At 41.8% G+C, this 25,426-nt stretch overlaps 1 protein-coding gene across 3 annotated transcripts in view; it reads left to right on the top strand.

Moving 5' to 3' along the window:
- GRHL2 (grainyhead like transcription factor 2) overlaps window positions 1-25,426 on the top strand; it is a 164,780-nt gene that overhangs the window by 126,051 nt on the left and 13,303 nt on the right. For 2 of the 3 annotated variants that reach the window (XM_049853820.1, XM_049853818.1), the window contains exons 11-13: window positions 513-652; window positions 5,683-5,714; window positions 17,861-17,955. In XM_049853820.1, coding sequence (XP_049709777.1) covers window positions 513-652; window positions 5,683-5,714; window positions 17,861-17,955 — 267 coding nt within the window. The remainder of the gene's footprint in view (window positions 1-512; window positions 653-5,682; window positions 5,715-17,860; window positions 17,956-25,426) is intronic. The other variant, XM_049853819.1, reaches the window with a different exon arrangement.

The raw sequence follows: 25,426 nt of genomic DNA, 5'->3' as shown, positions 1-25,426 counted from the left end.
TGAGTTTCCCTGGGAACGATTTTCTCCTCTGGGAAGGGGGTGGTGGACTCCAGCTGGACTGGGTACACTGGGGGGGAACAGGTGAAAAGAAGTGGGTTGCAGGTAATACTGTGTATATGCATAGGATGGCTTGCGTTGCCAGGTCAGTGGAGACTGGGCGAATTGTCCCTGTGAAAAGCAAATAGAATCACATGATCACAGAGTGTTTGAGCTAGGAAGGACTTTGTAATATCATGGAGACCAACATCCTCCTTATACAGACAAGGAAGCTAAGATGCATAAAGGTACAGGGGGCCAAGAGGGAACCAGAGCTTCACCTTGTGACCTCTTACTTGTAATCTGGTGCTCTTTCTGTTAATGCGGCGGGAGATGGGGATTTTAAAGTGTGTCTTTTCGTGTTTAGAAAGTTTCATAGGAGAAAATAGTGAACGTTTGCTAAGACTAGGGCTCGCAGTTGAGATTTGTTAGTCATGCATAACCCTCTTATGAACGGGCTTTGTGATCGTATCCAGCCTCTGATGGGAAGTTGGCCGCCATACCTTTACAGAAGAAGAGCGATATCACCTACTTCAAGACGATGCCCGATCTGCACTCGCAGCCGGTCCTCTTCATTCCTGATGTTCACTTTGCAAATCTGCAGAGAACAGGACAGGTATGACCTACCTGTTAACATCCACCTGCCACCCATCCCAGGGGGTGGTAGAACCTTAAGATAGAATCACTTCAGGCGTGTTGACCTTAAAAATAAAACTGGTGTTCCATTCACTGGACAGAAAGTCAAGGTCATTTCCTACAGAAATGGGTTTTTAAAGAAGGCATGTCTCAGGAGCAGAGACTGGCTTACTAAGGGGAAGAAGAGAAGAGAGTGAGCTGATATTCATAAAGTGTTGACAAAACAATGAAAGAGGAAAAACGTAAGAAGGCTTAATCACCTGTAAGGAAATTTTGTTGTGTTTTGTTAGCATTTTCATGTGGGATTAGCCTGATATAACAGAGCTCCACCTAATGGCGGGAAATTGAGGTGCGCCTATAGCTTCATAGCCCAAACTCACTGCCCTCCAGTTGATTCTGACTCAGAGACCCTATAGGATAGAGTAGAACTGCCCCACAGGGTGTCTTAGGACTGTAAATCTTTACGGAAGCCTACTGCCACATTTTTCTTCTGCAGAGCAGCTGGTAGGTTTGAACCACCAGCCTGTCAGTTAGTTGTCAATTGCTTTAACCATGGTGCCACCAAAGCTCCTTTAGCTTTGTAGAGTTGCCAAAAAAAAAAAAAAACCCAAACCCATTACCATCAAGTTGATTTTGACTCAGAGCGATCCTATAGGACAGAGTCAAACTGCCCCATAGGGTTTCCAAGTCTGTAATCTTTACGGAAGCAGGCTGACACATCTTTTTCCCGAGAAGTGGCTGGTGGGTTTGAAAGAGTTTCACTTAGAAGCCAAGCACTTAACCACCATACCACAACGGTTCCTTTTCATAGAGTTGCACAAGGGGAAAAACACTAATTAAATAAGACTCAATCAACATTTTTTTCCTTAGTAAATCAACAGTTTCTATTGAATAGGTAAATAATTTCACACCAAAATAAAAATGAGGTTCTAGAAAAACTTCTTTTAATAATTCCTGTCTTCTGGTGTATCTACAAGTGTTAATATTACAATAACATAAGTGTCCAATGGTTAGCTCATTATGGTAGTTGGAGTTGATGGAATATTGTGCAGCCATTAAAGTTATAATTATAGAGACCATGCAGCAACATGGAAACTAGTTATGATTCCAATTTGTGTCTATACAGGCAGCCCCCCAGGTTACAAACATACAATTTGTGTACAACACCTTAAAGAACCAACCCTGTAAAACCTATTACATTACAATTTGAGGTACATACAATGGTTTGTGATAACAAGTGGGTGCTACTTTGTGACATACATCAAAATATTATTATTACTGGATTACTATGTTAAAGAAGTTTTAGTGTATCTGAAACTGTTTCTTTAATTTTTGTATGTATACACCTCAGTTTGAAGAGAACAAGAAACATTGTAATACTTTATAAGTAGGATTATGAGATATGGATGATTTTTTCCCCCGTTTTTGTATAGTGTTTCTTTTATGTGATAAATTCTGTGTGGAACAAGAAAAATATAATTACTTTCACCAAACAAATTGAGTTTTAATAAATCTTGAATTGGTTAGTTTTTTTAAAACCTAAATTCCTTTGAGGAAAGATCCATTTTGAGAGATAGGGATATACCGGCATATTCGAGTCTTTCTTCCATTCTAAGTGTCCAGCTACTCATTGGAATTAACCTTAGTCTATTAGAGTATTAGAGTAGAAATCATTTATCAGCTTCGTTTTCTCTTTCTTGAGAAGTTTTTGTCCCACAGTGATCACTGTCATGCTTCATTATATGTATGGGACAAAGCCATTGTACAAGGAGAGCTTTTTACTATTTATGACACAACATGGTAACAAAATACCCACATCATTTTCTTAGCACATTTCCACTGAAAACTAATATAGCATTCCCACCTTATCCTACTTGTTTGATAGGAACAAGGACCCAAGGGAGAAAGCAAGGACTTTATGATTTATCAAGACATGAGTGCCAGCACCTAATTTTTGTTTTTTAAATTTCCAGGAAAGAGGTGGTTGATTTGTGTATTTGCAGTCTCTGCCCCATGGAATTTTATGGAGCTAAATTTTCACACCTTTCAGAAGAGGGATAATTGAGTTAAACTGTTCTCATTGTTTACTGCCATGATTCTGGCTTCAGCTCCAAGTCAAAGCTGACAACCTAACCTCCTTTCTTGGCAAGATTTCTCTGAAATACAAAGAGCTGTAAATGAATCTTAAGAAGAAAAGCGACCCAACCCAGCTGCTCATGCCTGTCAACCCTGTGTCCTCACTTGCCCCTTTTTGTCCTGAGTTCTGAGCCTGCCGCTTAATCAGAAGGAAGAGTGCAGCCTTTATGGTTTGCTGGTTTCTGCAGCTGCAGAGCAGTGCAGTCACCATTCCTGTTGGCAGTTGGTGAAGGCACTGCTCTTACAGTTAAATCCTAGCTATCTGGAGGTTGCCCTTCTAGAACACTGAGGCTTACCCCATGCTTCAGATTCAGAGTTAAGGGAGCCAAGCCAGTGAGGGAGTCTGCCTTGAGCTCCAAGCAACAAAAGAACACACCCTGCTGTGCTCAAGAACAACCTGTGGCTATTCTGTGGTTGATCAACTTGCATGGTCAGAGGAAGGGAGGGGCTGGCTAGGTCTTCTAAAAGGCTGGCTTTTTTTAGAGGCTTGGGAGATTGGTCCAGAGGCAAGAGAGCTTGAAAAAGAGGAGGAAAGATAGCAGTGGTCACTGTGATAGAAATGAGGATGGGACAGGGCTTGGCCAACTTTGACATACACAACAAGAGCCAGCAGTAGCAGGTCATATCCATTGCCATTGAGTCTATTCCAACTCATAGAGACCCTATAGGACAGAGTAGAACTGCCCCATAGGGTTTCTAAGGAGTGCCTGATAGATTTGAACAACTGACCTTTTGGTTAGCAGCCGAACTCTTAACCACTATGCCACCAGGATTTTATCTGAAGAAAAAGGGAGGCAAGCAATAGTATGCATCTCAGTGAACACTGCAGGTGTTAAGCCTTGCTATAGTCAGCCACATCACAGCTTTGCACAGCTGCAAGGCGGGGAGCCCTATAGTTCTCAAGGTCAGTGAGAACCCCGTAGCCGTGATGAGGGCACATCAGCTATGGCACAGTGATCTCAATTCACCTGAGGACACAGGGTGGGGTGTGGGTGTTTTCTGGTCAGCACCCATTGTCTCATTAATTCACATGCAGATCGGAATATTCTATGGAGAATTTTCAAAGGCTATTGTGAGGGAATGAATGTAATGTGCAAGGCACTGTGGACACCTGCAGTCTCACACTCACATTAATGCCCTGCTTAATGAGGGTGCTGCCTTTAAAAGACAAGGGGCAAGGGGAGCTTGGGAAGAACAGTGGGATATAGAGGCATCCTAATTTGGATGATGTATACCTTGTACACATCAGCCATCCTCACAGCCCCTGAGCCCAAGGAGGGCACCATGCCTTCCTCACAGCCTCAAGAGCATTTTCTCAAATCGTGATTTGTAAGCGATCCTCACCCAAAATCACACAGAGTTCTTGATAAGAATTCAGATTCCTGAGTTTAATTCCAGGCCTTTCCAATTAAAATCTCTGAAGCGGGGCCTAGGAAAGTACATGCTGGCAAGGTCTCCAGATATCTTTTATTCACTCTAAAGTTTGAGAAACACTGTCTAAAAATTAAATCAGTGCGAAGAGCCAGGCCACCAGCAAGGAGAGAGCAGTGGGTCATTACATTAGAGGGGGTGGAATGACAATGCAAGGACAGTGAGAGGGACAGTGAAGCGGAGGCCATTCAGGAGGGCAGCAAACCACTTCAGAGAAGGCTGCTTCCATCTTTGGGTCACCAACAATTTTGTAGAGAGCTTTCGGTCCTACTGCCAAGTCATCAGATGAAGCTTTATGCTATATTTAAAGAAACAAGCAAAAACAGCTCTGGTATTGTTTTGCACCCAAATGAAAATGGTTTGGAAGCACACAAGATAAAGCTCACTAAAGCTCCACAATTAATTTTTAGAAATCACTGGGTCAGGAGGACCTACATACATAGCAGATACCTTCTGAGTTCTTCCACAGATACTTTCATAAAAAGCAGACCAAAGTATTAATGATTACCAGGGGCAAGTGGGAGGGAGGGGAAAAAGAGGGCTCACTGCTTAGAGGACACAGTTTCTGCTAAGGGTGATGAGACCATTTGGAAATAGAAAATGGTGATGGTTGAACAACATGACAAACATAATTAATGTCACTGAATTGTACGTATGAAGAATGTTTGAAATGGCAAATGATTTGTTACATTATATATATATTTATCACAGTTTAAAAGAAAAAAAACAGACAAACATAATCAAGGATGTTTCAGAATTTTTCTAAAATCGCCTGTCTGATTTTAATTGATTCTGCCTGCCACCCCACTAACCACCTAAAGAAAAGAAGTCTGTCCTTAGAGATCCTCCTTCTGGCCAGGAACACCTTCTAGAGTCAAATAACCTTTCCCAGCCTGCAGAGCGTTGACTCCGAAATGTCTGTGGTTGCGGGGTGCCAGGTACCTGAGGCCCTTTGGGTAATAAACCAAGAGCCTGGGGTTACTGCCATACTGCCACCAGGCCCTCTTGCTCTCCATCCTCTTCCCAACATTACAGTGCCCCATGGGGACAAAACGGGGTTGAATACTCACAGACTTCTCTCTGAGAAGCCACCTTGCAAGCCAGAGACCTTTGAAACAATGATTTTTAGATCCTGCCAAAAGATTTTCTAAATGTCAAAAGCAAGGTTTGGCTTTGGGCCACGCATTATCTGATAGACTGCCTTTAGCCAGAAATCATTAGATTTCTAATTTTATTCCATTAAAATCTAGGAATTAACCTTAAGTGGAATGTGGAGGTTAAATTTACATTTCTTTAGAAATACACACACAGAGCTTCATTTAACAGTTTTCTGTCTTTTTTTTTTTAAGACACAGTGTATGCCTTAGGCAAGTCCATGCATCATGCAAAATATTTCCATGTCTTGCCTCTGAACTACAGTAAGCCTATTGTTTTGTTCCACAGGTATATTACAACACGGATGATGAACGAGAAGGGTAAGATGCTCAGCTGTTTCATTTAAACACCTAAAGGTAGTTCATGCCAGTAGAAATGGCTCTTTGAGCACTAGGTTATCTGGGACAGGGAGTGGGACCTTCCTCTCAACTCAGGGCTCAGAGCTGAGAAAAGCCTGATTCTGGGGACTAGAGGGGAGGCTGGAGGATACCATTCTTCTCCAAATCTCTTTCTTTGCCCCTCTGTCCTTCCTATGAACTGCCTTTCAATCAGGGCTTTGAACTGGTTCTGTCATGGCCAAAGAAGTGAAATCAGAACAGACCCAAATTTTTAAAATTTGGGTGAAGTGGAACGATAAGCAGAACAGGAAAAATTATGAATTGTAGCCCTGGAATGGGAGATTTGGAAGAGGCGTAGTGAACCATTTCAGGAGCCTGATGCATGAGACTGATTATTGCCAGGACTGTGGAGAGCAACACACATTCAAAGTAGTGTGGTCAGCCACTGTTTCTGACTCTGCGGCTCAAGAGATTTGGTTGCTATGTAACATGCATGCTGCCCTTGTTTTCTAAGAGGGAGATTACATTTCCAGCAGGGCTTCAACTCATACTTTTCCTGTTTCACTATCATTCTGCTTTGCCCACATTTTAAAAATTTGTATCCATTTGGGTTTCACCTTGTCAGCTGTGACTGAATTGGGCAGAATTAGTTCAAAGCTCTGCTTTGAGAAACTAGTTATTTTTCTGGGTGACTCATCTCTTCCATCCCACCTCTTTACCAATAATCTAGTTACTGAAATCATCCTGATAAACCCATACCCACCCATTGTTTGGCCCCAATACAAGATCAAGCTGAACTTGAGGGAAGAACCAAGGAGACAACCTGCCCCATGCTTGTTACCACCTGGGCCACATGCACAAAACTCTTGAAGCCCTGACTCTGGGAAGTGGGCTGGGGTGGTGGGGGGGTGGGGGGGGGGGCTGGTCAGTGATGAGGCTGGTTTGAGTGGGAGCTGGGAAAGTTAGGGGACCTTTTCACTGTCCTCTAGGATTTCAGATAAGAGAGAGTTTAGATGAGGCCAGTGAAGACTCCCTTTGTCTTCCACATCCAGTCTCTGTATAGCAGCAATGGGAAATATTCTCCATCTTTGTGTAGGATATACACCCACCTGAGTGTGGTCCTATAATTTTTCAGGGGTAGCCAAATTTTCAAAGTGCTTTCTATCCATTAACTCATTTATAGACTCAAATAATTTTAGAGACAAAAAGAGACCTTCAAGGTCATTTAGTTGAACTTCTCTCCTAGACAATGTAGCACCTATACGATATCCTTGGCAAGTGGTTAGCCAGCTTTTTCTTGAATATTCCCAGTGATGGGGAGCTCACTGCATGTGAGATAGCTCATCACACTATTGGACAACCTGGCTCTTAAAAAGTTATTTTGCCAGAGCTTATGTCTAACTTTTTTTTTTTTTTTTTTAATTATATCCATCAGCTGTAGTTCTGCTGTCTAGATAAGTCTCATCTTTCCCCTGTCAGTCAAAATCCCTTCCTCCTTGCAACCATTTTTGGTAAAACATAGTTTTAATATGTCTCAATATCTTAATCCCCTTTCAGGGGATACCACCAAGTTTGTTTATAGTCCTCTTAAAATTGGCTTTCAGAAATAAACGTGTTCTGAACCAATATATTAGGATCACTTCTTTTTACAATCTGCATGCTGTTATCCTCTTAAAGCAATCTAGAGCTACATTCATGTTTTGACATCTATATTACACTCTCGGCTTGAATAACATTTGTAGTTAACGAAAATCTCCAGATTTTTTTTTTTTCAAACTGCAGTCAAACCAGGGCCTCCCTATTCTTATGTAATTGATATATTTCCTTGTAAGATATTTCACAGATGTTACCTGAACTAGATGGAGCAGATATCACTGAACTCATTTTCTGGAGAGGGGTTGGCAAACTACAGCCCAAGGGCCTAATCAGACCCAATACCTGTTTTTGAACAGTCTGCAAACTAAGAATGGTTTTTATGTTTTTAAATGGTTGAAATAATAAAAAAAAGAACAGTATTGCATGACATGTGAAAATTATGCGAAATTCAAGTGTCCTTATAAATAAAATAACATTAGATCACCGTTATGTTCTCTGTTTACACATTGTCTATGGCTGCTGTCGTGCTGCAATAGGAGAGTACTTCCAACGGAGACCACATGGCCTGAAAAGTCTAATATATTTACTATCTGACCCATTAAAGAAAAAGTTTGCCATCCTCCTGCCCTAGAGGAAAAAGAATCTCAAAGGAGTCAAATGATTCCACAGCTGATTAGGATAGACCTTGTGTAGGGCCCAGTGTCTTACTACCTGACCTCCAGTTTTTACCTGCTTGAGCTCTAAATTTTCTAAACATCTAATTAGATTGTTCGCTTATCTTGGCACATAGATAATGTATTTCCTGTGGCTGGAACGAACAGAAATGATTAGTGTTATCAATTCTAATCTGTTACTCACATATTTTACAAGGGACAGTGTGGCGTCATGGAAAGAACATTGACCCTGAGCACGGGAAGCCCAAGTTCTACTCCTGGGCTGCTGTTGCTCAATGTGAAGACCTGGGTAAATTCCTTGACTTCTAGGCTTCAGTTGCCTCAATTTTAAAATGAAGATTTCCATCGGATGATCTCTAAGACCCCATTTGATGCTAGCATTCTATTATTATGGTATGAAAGCTTAGTAGTATGAGTGAGAAGTGTCTGAGAATCTTGAGTGTACCTTGGTGTAAAGAGATTAAGAAACTTGTCCAAAGTCACACAGCTGGTAAGAGATAGAGGCAGGATTTGAACTTGGGTCTAGCTGCACTCCTTATCACCTGCTCTTAGCCACTGTGCCCTATCACCTAACCCTATGAATTACTGACTTTTGACTGTAAAGGAAGCATGAGACAGGTCTTCATTGAGATAACTTTCTGACCTTTACAAAGGCACACCCTTGGCTCATCCCTTGGAGTGTGGGACCCAGATTATGACAAGCCCAGGTAACTGTACCTGGCAGAGAGCATCAGACATGAGGCCACAGTATGTGTCCACCTGTTGTCCAGCCCCAAGGAGTGCCAACGTTATTGGCATTTTCACCAGCTCCATCAGGACTTCTTTCTGGCTAGGTTCTTCCCGTCTGGCGTAATCACGTTATCATTAAAGAATCTAAATGGAGTCCTTTAGAGCATCAACCATACAACAACCAGCCTGGCTGAGGCACACAAGAGCCCTTCTCCCCAATGCCAGAGTCAGGGTTGTAGGCAGAAAAGGGCTTCCAGCCAGTTCTGCCCGGTTCATTCACGGCCGACAAAGTGAAACCTGAATGGACTCAAAATTTTTAAATGTGAGTAAAGCAGAAAGATAAGTGGAACTGGAAAAATTATGGTTGAAGCCCTGCTAGAAACTTAATCTCCCTGTTAGGAAGCAAGGGCAGCATGTGCATGCATAGCAACCAAATCTCTTTGACTGGCAGAGTCAGAAACAGCAGTGCCCAGCTCATAGATGGCCACCAACTGGGCTGCTTTGAATGTGTGTTGCTCTACACAGTCCTGTCAATAATCCCGCCTCATGCATCAGGCTCCTGAAAGGGTTCGCTCTGCTTCTTCCAAGTCTCCTGTTCCAGGGCTTCAACCTGTAATTTTTCCCTTTCTACTTAATGTTCTGCTTCACCCAAATTAAAAAAAAAAAATTCAGGTTTATTCTGATTTCACTTCATGGTCCATGACTGAACGAGTTGGAACTGGTTTGAAGCCTTGCATCAGACAAAGGCTTCACAAATAGGAGGGCTTTTTTGGATGAAGTGCCTCAAAACCAGAATCCAATTAATTAACAAGGAAAGCTAGAGAAAATTAAGATGAGGTTGTGCTGGGGAGCAATAATCAGCTAAGTTCCTAAACTGAATAAAAAGTGGAACTCTGATTTGTTCCTGCCTCCTAGTTAATGATAAAGTGAAAGTGCAGGGTGATTTCTATTGCTGAGTTTGTAGATCCACAGACCCCATGCAGGTTCATTGACTTTTCTCTCCATTTTCTGTCTCATAGGGAGGGAGTACGACAGTTAGGTACAGTTCTCAACAGCAGTTCCCTTGCCACATATTGGAATCCCCTGGGGAGTTAAACATACTCAGACACAAGCCCTACCCTCAGGAATTTAGATTTCATTGATGTGGGTGCAGCTTCAAAAACCAAACCAAACCCGTTGCCATCCAGTCGATTCCAACTCATAGTGACCCTATAGGACAAAGTACAACTGTCCCATAGGGTTTCCAAGGAGCACCTGGTGAATTCCAACTGCTGACCTTTTGGTTAGCAGCCTTAGCTTTTAGCCACTACGCCACCAGGGCTTCTGGGTGCAGCTCAGGCACAGGGATATTTTTTTTTAAGCCTCCAGCTCATTCTAAGGCACAGCAACTTTTCAGAGCTGCTGCGCTAGAGCCAGTCAGATAGATTGGAATCTGGCCCTGATCTTATAAACTCTGTAACTTAAGATAACCTTTCAGAGCCTTAGTTTCCTCATCAAAAAATAGGAGAGTTATGCCTGCTGAAGTTATTATCAGTATTAATATGTAAAGGTCCTAACCCATGTGAAGTGATTAAAAAATCGTCACTATTATTAATACTAAGGTTTCTTTTGAGGCTCTGGAAAAAAATATGTAATTGGGAAATAAAGAGAGGAGAGGGAGATGGAGAATAAGGGGAAGAATAAGCCAAACAGGAGGAATTTTTGGTTAAGTGTAGACCCTTAACCTGGGATTCATAGATAGGGAAAAGGGGAAAGGCTTTAAAACCACTGAAATAATATGCAAGTTGATGTGTAAATGTCATGCGTGGTAAAAAATTCTATTTCTGTCATTTCTGAAGGTCTGATTTTGTTCCACTTCTGACCTCTCATTCTTGGGAAACTCCTTTGCCTTGATCCTCCATCCACACTGGTCACCACTGAGGTGCCCCCTCTTCCAGCCTGCAGCAAGGTCGCTTCAAGTCTAGCAGCTCAGAGGCTTCCATACTGCTTTTCGGGCATGAGAATCCTTGGTGAGACCAGGTGTCTCAGTGTCTGGTGGACAAACATTTCCCTCCAAGGTCCTACTGTTGCCATGGGATGCTGCTTGGGCCCCTCAGACCTTCCAAAAACCAAACCCATTGACTTCCTTCCAAAATTTCTCTTCTCACCTTACTTCTTCTCAAGGGCACACCTATCTCCCTTGGAGCCACTTTGAGTAATCTCTTCAACGTTAGAGTCTTTATAAAACTTAAGCAAGAAGAAAGCAAAGGTTTCGCAGGCCACCTCTATAGGTTAGTTTCCATGCCAGCTCAGAGAGTCCACTCCCCAGAGGAACTTCACTCATCAGGCTCTGTACTTCTCAGGCTGCATGAGGGAGGGTCCTGTAGATGCCACCAGAGCCAACCATGAACTGGGTTACAGTGTTGCTGACAGGAAACAGGCGGTTTGGTTGTTCCTTTTCAGTGGGAATAAATACTTTAACTAGAATTCAATGTCCTTTGGGAAAGTTAGGTTATTAGCGAATCACAGTGAGCACATTTAATTGAAGTAACATTACACCTAAAAAGTCATCACCCTTCGTCCATCAGGAGTCATATGGTTACAAAATAAAATTCTTCTAGAATTCTGCACTATTTCTTTCTCTCTTTTTTTGCCTTTATCATGTATATTTATTAGGAATGCTATTAGCTGGAAATAACAAAAACAAACAAAAAACAAATCAGTGTTTTAGATAAACATAGAATTGTTTTTCCCAAAACAAAGGTCTTGAAGCAGATGACTTCTGAGAATGGTTCAGTGACTCAACATGTTTCTTGGCATTTTCTTCATGTTCAAAAACAGCTGCCACAGTTCCAAATAGAAGAAAATACGCTATTTCTCTTAAAAGATAAATTTCCAGAGACCCGAGTGCTTTTATTTGATAAGGTTCTCAAGGATGCCAAGAAAATCATGAAATGTAGGATGTGGTATGTTTTACAAATATGCATGATATGTTTATAAATATACAAATATGGCTAAAAATATAGGGAAATCCCGCTAAAGCTTTTGGACCAACTTCAATAAGTAAACCTTCATGGCTATAGCCAAAAGAGTCAATGATCTACTGATAGTTATTTTGTTAATTGTAACAAATTATGCATACGTTACAGTTACGCATACACTAAACCACGCATTTTATAGTTTAGAAATATCTGTCACATTTTTCTGAAACACTTCTTCACAACTCATCTTTGACCTGAGCTGTCCTTCTCATCAAAAAATCACTTTTTGCTTCATCTCACAGTTTAACAGGGCAATTCTTCACTACCATTAAAATTGTTTGAGATAACAGCACTTTTAAAAGCCACACATACAAGGTTGTCCTTGAAAATTTTGTCCCAAACCACAAATACTGATTCTCATCATGTTAGAGAAAAATGATCTTGTAATTGCCACAATGTTGTCCCCTTTTTGAAAATTGTTTTTAATTAAACTTTTAATTTTGAGATAATTGTGGGTTCACATGCAATTCTAAGACAGTCTCTTGTTTTGATTGATTCTTATTTCTTACTGTTGGATATTGCATTTAAAAATCTACCCAGGAATTCACAAATCTGCATCAGATATCAAGGGAAGTTTTAAAAAATATTTAAAGAAATGAAAACCATTTTCACCTTCCCTCTGAGTTATAAATTTTCACCATTTTCTTATATTAATGCCAATTGTTCTTGCCATTTTGCACACTGGGAGATTTAAACTTGAAACTCTTAATAACCGAGATTTACCACCTTTTAGAAATTTAACCTACGTATTTTTACAAAGATAACGTGTACCTTCTACATTTCTTTGCCAGCCACTCCCTTCCTCTGCAAGGTATTTTCGTAAGTATGCTATGCTAATTTTTTTACAGCAACATGTAAAAAAAAAATTGGCATTATGGCACTTCCAAAAATACCTCAGTGGGGTGAGGAAGCAGTTGGCAAGCAAACATAGACTGTGTGTGTTCTTTGCATAAAAATAAGATGATTTACACTTTTTGTTGCTCTTTATTTCTTCCTCTATTTCTGTTTCTCTTTGGGATCCTTTTCCTGTGGCCTGTTTAGTGTTTATTTTGTCATGGAAGTGCTCACAAAGAATTCTCTCAGGTTGTTTGTTGCTTTTTATGAATATCTGTATTTTGTAGTCCTTTTGTAGGATATTTTTGCTAGGTATAAAATTCCAAGTTGGCAGTTATTTTTCTTCTGTTAGGTTTCCATCATTTCTGTTCAGAAGATAGCCGTCAATCTTATTGTTGCTTCTTTGAATGTAATGTTTCTTTTTTCCCTCTGGCCACTCTTAAAATTTTCTCTTTCTTATAGGTTTTCAGAATTTTTGATGTGATGTTCCTACATATAGTTTTCTTTATTATTATTTTTTTCATGCTTGACATTTTATAGCACTTCTTGAGATCTGTGGGTTTATGTCTTTCATCAGTTTTGGAACAACCTTGGCTCTTATCTCTTTAAGTATTGCTTCTTTCCTGTTCCCTCCCTCCACTCCTTTGAGATCTAATTAAGTGTATTTTAAGTGTATTGTGTCTTTTATGTCTCTTAAATTCCTTTTTGTATTTTCACTCTCTTTGTTCACCATGCCTCAGCCTGGATAATTTCTACTGACCTAACTTTCAAATTCAAATTCTACCTACCCAGCTTTCAATTCCTTTCTTCTGCTGAGTCCAATCTACCATTATATTCAGTTGTTGAGTTCCTCATTCCCAGTATTGCATTTTTTAGTTGTGGACTTTCCACTGAATTGGTTTATTTATTTTTAATAGATTCTAGCTCTATGTGTCCTTTCATTTATTTTCTTGAACATATTAATCCAATTATTTTAAAGTTTATATTTGATAATAAAATAACTGTGTTATAGCTGTGCTATCTGTGGGTCTGTTCCTATTGTCTATTTTTTCCCCCTTGGTCATGTTTTTTGGTATGTCTGATAAATACTGACTGGATGGTAAACATTGTACATAAAAAAATATGGAGGCTCTATATAACCATATTTTTCTTCTGGGATAGGACCATATTTTTCTATCCTCTGGGTTTTAGTGTGCAGCCTGAGTGGATAGAGAGCACCATAATCAAGTCAGGGACAGAACTGACCCAAGACAGGGTTGCGGATTTTATTAGCCTTAGTCCACCTCTGGTACATCCTGATTGCTAGGATGTATCTCTGAAGGACTTACTACCAGCCTTCTTGTTTGGTGAGTCCTGAAGTCCAACTTTTGTCTCCTAAACATGGTGAGACTGTCAAATCCTCATCTATGATTTTCAAGGTCTCTCTGCGTAACTTCTTAGGCTCTTGACCTGTGCGGCTTAAGAACTTGGCAACACCTTTAAAAGAAAACTGCACAGTGTCTGGCTCACTTCTCTGTGACTCTACTCTGAAGTTTGGCCATAAGTCCTACGCACCTTTACAACCCCAAGTCCCGATTTTTGTTTCTTTTATATACATACATATAGTTTTTCAAGCTGTTCTTGACTTGAAGCTGCTACATCTTAGCTGGAAAAAGAAATATATGTATTAAATTTAAAATGACCTTTCAGGGATATATTGACCTAGTCATTTATTACTTGCAGTTATGTGGTCGTAACTGCAGAGATAGTTACTAAATCTATGTTGAGTTTTTTAACTGATTCTGTCAGGTAAATTCTATAAGCACCCCAAACTAGTATTTATTAAAGTCATTTTGGGTCAGTGGGTAATTTGTAAATGAAAATAAAATGAGAGACTTTCTGAGGACTTGGATATAAGATGACCTCCTCTTTTCTGAGGCTAATATGGGGGAGGAACCTCAATGTATTTAGGACATACATGGAAATTAGGATTCATAGGCCATAAGTAGAGGTGTGAAATAGACAAAACGTGTCTCCATGGTACCTGAAACCCCTTTCTGCACTTTTTCGAAAGCACCTTCTCACTGGATACCCAATGCCCTAGTGCAGTTCCTTCTTGCAGGTAGAGTACAACATTGCCAGGTATGACCAGAGCTTCAGACCTGGTCACTTTCCCAATTTTCTTTCTCGTGAAAATTAGCACTCTTTATTTATATCTCAGGGACTTGCTTCCCCTGAAATTGATCTCACAAGGCAATGGCAAAATATGCCACTGGACATGATGTCACTGTACATATTAACCACCATAATGTGCCAGTGGGATGGAGATTGATGGCCTTGTTCTCTATTCCTTGTGTGGGACAATGCAGTATAACAGGACTGGGCATCAGGAGACTGGAAACTTGTGCTCTTTTCATCTATAGAATGAAGCAGTCATCTCTGCCCCTCTTTCCTTGCCTTGCTTTGATAAATAAATGAAACAGTTGAATTCAGGCCATACGAACTTAATGACTCCTTCTTGGTTCATAGATTTGAAAGTGTGGAAAAACATTTTTTAACTCCCAAAAGAAATGTGGTTTATTCAAGATGTCATTTTAATTCCAAAGTGAGTCAAGACTCAGAACAAGGTGCTATCAAAAACCGACAGAACTGGGATACATAAACAAAGCTTGCAGGTGAGAAAAAGAAAGTCACTAATTTAGGAACTCTCACACAGCATGAGAGAGTGCCTGGTGATTTCTCAGGCTGTTTACTCGATTTTAAGTTTATTGGTCACTGACAGCTGTGTGAATGGATTTTCTAACTGGAGGTCATGGCCATTCCAGTTACAAGACTATAACAGAATAACATGACTTGCTTTTATGACAGGGTAGTGAGGGGAAGGCAGAGAGGACAGTGCCCTGAAAACTCATTACCACCTTCAGCTGGGACTTGAGTTTGGGTTCTTCTTCTAGTTGCTTCTATGATTTGTCTTCCAAGAGAATAAAATAATAAAATGCTGATTTTTAATATTGTTTCTTATATGCTCATTCATCATCATCTTAGGTTTATTGAAATGCATTTCATGAGGGTGCCTCTCAAAGCTGAACTCTCTAAACAGCCTCTTTCACTTATTAGTTGCATTGCCTTACAGAAGACACTTAACACATCGAGCCCTGGTTTGGTTATCACTGAAATAGGGATAAAATCAGTTCTTACTGTCGCTGGCTCACAGAGTCTATGAGATTTAAGTGACCAAGGAGATGAAGAGCACTTTGCAAATGTGAATTAAGTATTGCAAAATGGTAAATTAAGTATTGATAGACGCACTTCTTGAACCACCTGGAGTATGGGATGGTAAATTAAAACATTATTAGCTTAATAATTTGAATTAATAGAAACACTTTTTGAACTGTCCACAGTTTTGTACCATGTGTTCTCTCTACTACTAGATCCCACCATTAGCATGACTTGAGAGCTGATAAATAGTTTCATAATGCAGTAATGCCAGCAAGGAGTTGGCTTTGGAGTCAGGTTTTGCTTTATCATTGAATCCCCAGGAACTTTACCAATGTCAGTACTTCAACTGGAAAAAGATGATGGTTGGGACTATTGTTGGTAAATGGAGGCTATGGCCTGTTTCAAACTGTCTGCCTTATTTACTCTTTCCTATATCTCTCTTCCTCAAAATAGTAATTATTGTCATTATTACCTTACACTTAAATAGTGTTTACAATATATAGGGTAACTTTGTGAGTGTTTTTATATAAATTCACTGAATTCTCCAAACAACCTCATTTTAAAGGTAAGAAGACTGAGACCCAGAGAGATTACCCAAGTTCCCATAGCTAGTCAGTTATAAAGCAGGGATTTAAACCAAGATAGTGGAGGTGTGCATGTTGCTGTAATGCTGAACAGGTTTCAGCAGATCTTCCAGACTAAGACAGACTAGGGAGAAAAGCCAAACAAATCAAACCATTTCTGTGAAGTTGATTCTGACTCGTAGTGACCCTGTAGGACAGAGTACGACTGCCTCGTAGGGTTTCCAAGGCTGTAGGGTGGCTATGAGTCCCTATATGTGGACAACAATGGATTTGGTTTTTGGTTTAATCTTTTACAGAAGCAGACTGTCACATCTTTCTCATATGGAGTGGCTGGTGGGTTTGAACCAGTGACCTTATGGTTAACAGCTAAGCTCTTAACCACTGTGCCACTGGGAGGAAAGCCCTCTCAATCTACTTCTAAAAAATCAGCTAATGAAAACCCTATGGATCACGATGGTCTGATTCCATCATGTGTGGAGCTGCCATGAGTGGAGGATGACTCAGTGGCAGTTAACAACAACAACAACAACAACAGCATCAACAGTGTAGGCTTAGAGTTCATGTCTTAACAATTCAATTTGCTTAACTGCCTCTCTGGCATAGCTTTGTGTGCCTGATTCCGGAAATACCCAGAGATAAAAAATTTTCCCCAATCTGTACCTACTGTCTTGAGAGTTTGAAGAGTAGCAAGACTCAATTCGGGAACTTTTTTTTTTTTTTTTTGGCATTAATGACTTCTATTCAATGACAGGCTATTCTTCCCATTTCTCTTTCTCTTGAACAGTCCCCTCCTTCCTTAAACAGCCTCAGAATAGACAGGGACTTTGGAAGGTAATAAAGAATTGTCTGGACTGGCCCAGTTGGGGACATGCAGGGGACCCAGCATCTAGGGCTTCCAGAAAAGGGCATGGAAACCATCTCCCTAGAGGAGGGAAAGGCCTGGCCAGTCCAGGCCTTGGCCTCTATGGCACCTGCATCACTGAAGTCTCATCTGCTCCAACCAAAGGAGGAAGAATCAGGACAGCCTCTCAGCAGAGAATAGCCAGCAGTCCTGGGCCACTTCCAGAATTCCCCTTGGAAGGGAAGGTGGTTGGCAAGAGATGGACAGAGCACCAAGGCTTCAGCTACATGGAAGGTGCTGATGTGACTTTGAGGCCACACAGATACTAGGCTCACTCCTGCCACCCCCCAAACCTGAGCATCAGAGCAGAAATGGGGAGATGTTGCAGGACAGACTGGGTAAAATGCAGAAGTCTCACCTTTGTGGATTCAGATTCAGCAATGGGAAGTATGTCTTAGGTCTACATGTAAAGGTGTTGGTGTGTGTGTTCTGCCTAGACAGGGATGACTTGGGACCTGCAAGGTGGAAGAAGTAAGTTGGTGAGTAGATCTAGTTGTAGAGAACCAGGGTGGTATAAGCAAAAGAAAATGACAGGGCTGACACATGCACACCTTGTATGCTTTACTTACCAATTTCTGCTCATTTTTTCTAGCAGCAGTGTCCTTGTGAAAAGGATGTTCAGGCCAATGGAAGAGGAGTTTGGTCCAGCACCTTCTAAACAGATGAAAGAAGAAGGGATGAAGCGAGGTACCTCTCTACTTGGGACGGTCCCCTGGCATTGCTGAAGTTACAGCCTCCCACCATGAATGGCCAGGGCATTTCTCCAAGACAAGCATGCAGCCCAGGCCCCTGTGGTTTAGTGCTGGTCCCATTCCTAGGTGGCAAGGGTTTTATTCGTGTCTTAGTTATCTAATGCTGCTATAACAGAAATACCACAAGTAGATGGCTTTAACAAACAAATTTATCCTCTCACAGTCTAGGAGGCTAGAAGTATGAATTCAGGGCTCCAGTTCCAGGGGAAGGCTTTCTCTTTCTTTGGGTTCTGGGAGGGGGGATTGGGGAGGAGGTCCTTGCCATCAATCTTTTCCCATTCTAGTTGCTTCTCAGCACAGGGACCCTGGGTCCAAAGGATGCATTGTACTCCCAGCTCTTCTTTCTTGGTGGTATGGTTCCCTATCTTCTCTGCTTGCTTCTTTTATATCTCAAAAGAGATTGATTCAAGATACTACCTAATCCTGTATATTGTGTCCTGCCTTATTAACATAACTGCCTCTAATCCTGCATCAGTAACATCATAGAGGTTAGAATTTACAACACATAGGATAATTCCATCAGATCACAAAATGGAGGGCAGTTACACAGTACTAGCCAAGCTGACATACATTTTTGGGGAACACAATTCAATCCATAACAATTCATTCCTGCATTCATTCACTTGTTCTTTCAACAAATGTTTATTGACCCCTTGCTCTGTGTTAGGCACTTTTCTAAGCCCTGAGAATAGAGCAGTGAGCAAGACAGATGAAAATCCCTGTTCCCATGGGTCTTATACTCTAGTGACAGGGACAGATTATGATATAATTAAATGAAAGGTATAGTAGGTATAGCAGTGAATGTGGATAAAAAATGGGTGCATATACATTGGGAGGGAAGGGAAGGTTTCACTGAGATGTCACTAAAATGCAAATGTGAAGAAGGTGATGGTGTGAACCATGCAGATGTCAAGGATAAAAGCATTCTAGGTAGAGGAAACAGGAAGTGCAAAGGCCCTGAGAGGTAAGTGTGTCTGGCGTGTATGAGGAATGGCAAAGGAGTGGAGCCAGGTGAGGGAAGGACAATGTGGTGGGTGATGAGATCAGAGAGGAATGAGTGCGGATGCAGTTGCTAGAGCCTTGTGGGTCTGCTGAGGGCTTTGGTTTGTACTCTATGTGTGATGGGAAGGCAGTAGGGCATTGTGAACAGAGGAACAATAGGATCTGACTTAATTAATGTGATCACTAGAACTGGGGTGGGGACAGGGATGTGGGTAGGGAACTAGCAGGAGGCTAGTACAGTAAGCCAGGACATAGACAATGATGGTTCAAGCTCCATGGTAGCAGTGGAGATAATGAGAAGAGGCCGGGTTCTGAGTATATGGTGAAGTGAAACCAATAACATTTGCTGATGGAGTAGATAGATGAGAGAAAAAGCAGAATCAAAACAACTTCCAGGTTTTGGGTCTGAATTACTATCAACTAAGATGGGAAAAAATGGGAGGGAACAGTTTTTGTTGGGGGAAGGTCAAAAGTTCAGTTTTAGACGCTTGAAGTTTGAGATGTTTGTATCAAGTAGGCAGTAAGACATTCTGATTTGAGTTGAGGAAGGAAGTCTAGGCTGGAATATAAACATGGGTGTTCTTGGCATGGAGATGATATTTCAAGCCATGAGACTACATGAGATCACTAAGGATGGAACGCAGAGAAGCGAAGAGGACTAAGGGCTGAGCCCCAGCCCTTCAGTGTTAAGAGGTCAGTATTGAAGGAAGAAGCAGCAAAGCAGACGGAAAAGGAACAAGTGAAGTAGGAGGAAAACCAGGAGAGGGTGGTGTCTTGGAAGGCAAATGACGAAAGTGTAGCAAGGAGGAGGGAAGGGTCAACTGTGTGAAATGCTGCTGCTACTTCAAGGAGGATGAGGATGGGACGATATGGAACCAGGAGGGAATTTCACAAAAGCTGTGTGGTGGAATGGCAGGGAAGACAGCCTGACTGGAAAAGGTTTAAGAGAGAATGGGAGCAGAGAGATTAGAGGCTCAGAGTATAAAGGGCTATTATAATAGAAATTTAACCTTCATTACGTGCTAAGAGCCAATCACAGAGTGATATTTTACAAATGTTATCATTTAATTTTCACAACTCTTTAATTATGTCCAGTTTACGGCTGAGGAGCCTGAGACTTGGGAATTATGTAATGTTTCTGAGGCCAACAGCCCTTGGCCAAGGTCACTTTCTCTTGCTGGATCTCAGTCTTAAAATCCTCACACTAAATTAGACCCCTTTCGTCTTGAAAATTCTGTGATTGTTGGCTCCTGCACAGTATCTGACCTGCTGCTTACTTAAAGTCTCCCAAGAGGAGGCTGTGTGACCTCAGAAATGAAGCACATTGGCTCTGGAGTGCAATTAACTGGGTTTGAAATGTCAGCCCTGCTTTGTAACTAGTTGTTGATTTAAATAAGTTATTTAGCATTGCTAAGCCTTAGCTGAAACCCTGGTGCTACAACGACTACGGCTGCTGACCAAGAGGTCGGCAGTTTGAATTTGCCAGGCACTCCTTGGAAACTCTATTGGGCAGTTCTACTCTGTCCCACAGGGTTGCTAGGAGTCGGAATTGACTCCACGGCAATGGGTTTGTTTTGGTTTGGTTTGGGCTTAAGCCTTAGCTTCTTGAGCTCTAAATTTGAGATAACATCCCATCCCCTTTGTTCTTTCCAGACCTTCAAGGTGAAAGACAACTTCCCTGGTTCCCTTTGTAGTGTGATGGTATTGGAGAAGATCAGAGGCATGTGCACGTTGGAGACCAAACCAAAACCAAACCTACTGCCATCGAGTCGATTCTGACTCATAACAACCCTATAGGGGCTGGCTCAGTGCTTCTTCTAATGGAGCAGTGAGTTCACAGAGATGTGCTGCCTCTCAGCACTATCCTTCCCTCTTAACAACACAGGGAACTGAAAGGAGAGAGAGAGAGGAGCATGAAAACTTGGTATTATAGCAGTACCAATTATGGTAATAAGTTCCGGAATTCACAGAGAACCAGCACAGACATCTGATGAGGTCTGGCCCTTCCCATGTAGGGAGAAATGATTTCCTGCTCCCACCTCAGCCCCTCAAATGTCCAGTTTCAACATCTGCCACTTGGTTCATCCTCTGAACATGATGTGAGGGCATGAGCCCATTGCCACTGTCAAGTTCTGACTAAAGACAACCGGGGAGGTATCATCCGTCTATCCTTCCTTGGAATGTTTGTCGTTGTGTGCCGCTGAGTCAATTAAGACTCAGAGTGACCCTATAGGACAGAGCAGAACTGCCCTGTAGGGTTTTCTAGACTGTAATCTTTATAGAAGCAGGTCGCCAGGTCTTTTCTCCTGCAGAGCAACTGGTGGGTTTGAACCACTGAACTTTCAGTTAGCAGCCAAGTGCTTAACCATTGCTCCAACAGAGCTCCTTTCTGGGATCTTTAGGAACCTTCATTATTTGATTAAGGTCATAGTCTCCAGAGAGAGGCACAAGAAGTAAGCGGGGAGAGGCCCAGAGGAAATATCAGTACTATCTGTTGCTTTTATTTGGATATTTTTCTTAGGTACAAGCTCTTTCTTGCTTTATAAACACCAAAGGCAGAGAAATGCCTGAACTTGTAGGAGTTGTTAGGTGCCATCAAGTCAATTTTGACTCACAGTGACCCTGTGTACAACAGAATGAAACACTGCCTGGTCCTCTGCTATCCTTACAATCATTGCTATATTGAACCCATTGTTGCAGCCACTGTGTCAATCCGTCTTGTTGAGGGTCTTCCTCTTTTTTGCTGACACTCTACCAACCATGATGTCTTTCTCCAGGGACTGCTCATTCCTGATAACATATCTAAAGTACGTGAGACAAATCTTGCCATCCTTGCTTCTAAGGAGCATTCTGGCTGTACTTCTTCCAAGACGGATTTGTTCATTTTTCTGGCAGTCCGTGGTATGTTCAATATTCTTTGCCGACACCATAATTCAAAGGCATTGATTCTTCTTCGGTCTTCCTTATTCACTTACCAGCTTTCTCATGCATATGAGGTGATTGAAAACACCATGGCTAGGGTCAGGCACACCTTAGTCTTTAAAGTGACATCTTTGCTTTTTAACACTTTAAAGAGGTCTTTTGCAGCAGATTTGCCTGATGCAATGCAATGGTTTGATTTCATGACTGCTGCTTCCATGGGCATTGATCGTGGATCCAAGTAAAATGAAATCCTTGACAACTTCAATGTTTTCCCCGTTTATCATAATGTTGCTTTTTGGCCCAGTCTTGAGGATTTTTGTTTTCTTTATGTTGAGGTGTGATCCATACTGAAGGCTGTGGTCTTTGATCTTCACCATCAGTAAGTGCTTCGCGTCCTCTTGACCCTAAGAGAGGGCCTCTTACATTCCTCCACTGTTTAAGCTGGAGAAAGTCTAGGAGCCTCCTTCCATTTCTGCATTAGTCAGAGACTCACTGACTCAGAGATTCTTAGAGCTGGCAGGGTCCTTGGAACTTATGCCAGGTGGGCTGCAGGTGAGTCACCCAGGAAGTTGTAAACAATATTGATCCCCAGCCATCTCTATCTCGTCGAGTCTGATTTAGTGGAACCAGGATGGAACCCAGCAATCTGTATTTTCTGAAAGGTTGACTCTGCTGCCAGCAGGTTTGGGAAGCACTGATTTAATCCAGTATTCTTCATGGTATAAACAGGGCTTCAGACAAGACCTGCTGAGAATTTGCATTTCTAACAAGGCCCCAGATGATGCTAATACTGCTGGTTAGGGACTAACTCTGAGAGCCACTAGTAGGGCAGTGGTTCTCAAAATTTATCATACATACGAATCACCTGGGAATCTTGGTAAAATGTAGATTCTGATTCAGTGTATCTGGGGTGGAAATGCAAATTCTCAGCAGGAGTTTGAACCGGAAGGAAACAGTTCAAAACCCTGGGCATAAATAAAGGCACTGAGGCTCAGCCAGGCAAACAACTTCCCTAAGTCCTACTCTTGGGGCTTCATTATTGAAGGACACCTGGTAACTCCTCAAATGTCCAGTTTCAACATCTGCCACTTGGTTCATCCTCTGAACATGATTTGAGGGCATGAGCCCATTGCCACTGTCAAGTTCTGACTAAAGACAACCAGGGAGGTGTCATCCGTCTATCCTTCCTTGGAATGTTTGTTGTTGTGTGCCACTGAGTCGACACAAGTTCACGGTCTTCTTTGCTTTAAACCCCGTCCTCTACGCACCTTAAGTAAATCCTTGCTCTTCCTGGGCGCTGGTTCTTTCCTTTGCCTTGGGAGAAATGTGGTGGATATACTGACTGATCCAGCAGTGACATATAAGGTTAAAAGAAACCCTCGCTGTGTATGTGACAATAACATTTCAGAAGAACCAGCTATTCCATGGACACAATTACTCTCACACAAACAAATGAATCTTAGTTTTCTGTGACATCACCACTTATTAACATCCTCACAGTCAAGGGTCTTATTCTACTTCACTAAGAGTGTAAGAACTGAAGCTTGAGTGTGTCAGTGCCTTGCCCAGAGTTTCAGTGCTACACAGGATCTGCTGTCCTTTTGTGGATTCGGAGGCCATTTCCCTCGTATCCCGCCGCAGTCAGCATCAAGGGGTTCCCAACAGCATGGTCACACAGTAGTGGACTTTCAATGAGTCACATTATCATTTTAAACATGTCCACCATCTACTGAAGAGAGGCTTGAGTTTTTTTTTTTTTTTTGCTTTTGAGAAACTATTTTTTTCCCCCTATTTGTTGTAATGGGCTTTTTATAACGGTCAAGAGCATCCCCTCTGCAGCCTACCTCTGCCACCTAGAGTTGTGTGACCTTAGGAAGGTTACTTCACCTTTCAGCTCCTTAGATTCCTCATCTGTAAAATGGGGATAATAATAGTACCTACCTCATGGAAAGGAGCTACGTACGGTGCATAGTGGTTAGGCACTCGGCTGCTAACTGAAAGGTTGGTGGTTCGAACCCACCAGCTGCTCCGAGGGAAAAAGACCTAGCAATCTGCTTCCATAAAAATTATAGGCTGGGATCCCCTATGTGGCAGTTCTACTCTGTCCTACAGTACAGGGTCACTATGAGTTGGGATTAACTCAACAGAAAACACCACCACCTTGTGGAGTTCCTGTGAGTATACAGTGAGTTAATACCTGTGAAACAGCGCAAGCATCTAGCATGTAGCAAGCACTCTATGTTCACTATCATAAGTATTATTATTTTGATGATTAGGCCTATATCTAGTGAAGTGATAGTATCATAATCACAAATAAGCTATCAGTATTTCAAAATGGAAACAGCACAAATGCCTGAGTAGTGTTAATTACATTAGCAATCATTTAAACCTTTGAAAGATTTTCTGACTTTGCAGACTCTCCGCCAAATATTCAAATGCCTTGTGAACTCCGTTCCTGCATATCTTGTATACCTTATACCCTGAATGGGCAGAGTTACACAGAAATCAAGGATCACACAGACAAAAGCAATTGTCGCTCATATCCATATTTATTGCCTGGTGGCTAGTCCCACAACTGTGGTCAGATATTTTGCAAATTATTTTGAGGTCCTGAAACCAGCACTAAAATTGCCATTAGGAAATATATTGGGGTGTGGCTGAAAGTTAGGCAGTGGCCTTTGAAATATCTAAATCATAGAGACACATGAGGGCACTGTAACCTACCAGCAGTAGAGAAAACTTTCTTCTAAGAGTGACTGTTATCGTTGGAAAAGGACAGTGGGGTTGCCAAGCCCCTGACTGGTGCCCTCTCTCTCAGCTGATCTTTGACAGCCAGGGGAAGTCAGGCTCAGTGAAGGCTGCTATCGTTCATTAGAAAATCTCCAGCGGGGAGCGTGATTATAACGATCACCCATGCCGTTATTGTCTGTTAGTCTTGGCTTTGTAGCCCCTTCTCAGGGTGGCTCAGCTGGGAGTCACTGAGGGCTGCCTCATAAGGCTGTCTGCCTTTGGCTGTGCAATGTCTGTGATGTACGATGGTTGAACTTATTACCATTATGCCACCACAGACTCTGAGCTAATGAAAGCCGCCTTCGGGCTAGGCACTGGGGGTGTGCCATCAACCCAGCACCCCCCAGGTGGGGCTGTCAACAAGCCCAGCAGGAGAATGGTGGCACTGCCGTGCCTGGGTTTCTCCCACAACCCGTCAACCTCAGCACAGCTCCACCTCCAACCCTTTCCAGCAGCCGCTGTAACAAGAACAGCAGCTGTACTATTTCAAAGACAACGATTTTAAAAGAATAGATTTGTAAATCCAGTGGGAGCAGTATTCATTTTAATAGAACATGGCTTGGGGGTTCCTGAGTGTCATCCTGCTGGAAATTACATTTTTCTGTTGGGGGCCAGAGAGGGAGCTATAGAATGTTTGCCTATAACAGCCATCAATGTGTTTTTGTTTGTTTTCGTTCTGTTTTTAGCTTTAA

Source organism: Elephas maximus, chromosome 15, assembly GCF_024166365.1.
Source record: "Elephas maximus indicus isolate mEleMax1 chromosome 15, mEleMax1 primary haplotype, whole genome shotgun sequence".
NCBI classification, from domain to species: domain Eukaryota; kingdom Metazoa; phylum Chordata; class Mammalia; order Proboscidea; family Elephantidae; genus Elephas; species Elephas maximus.
The sequence above is the reverse complement of the archived record's forward strand: the minus strand, read 5'-3'. Positions and strand labels throughout refer to the sequence as shown.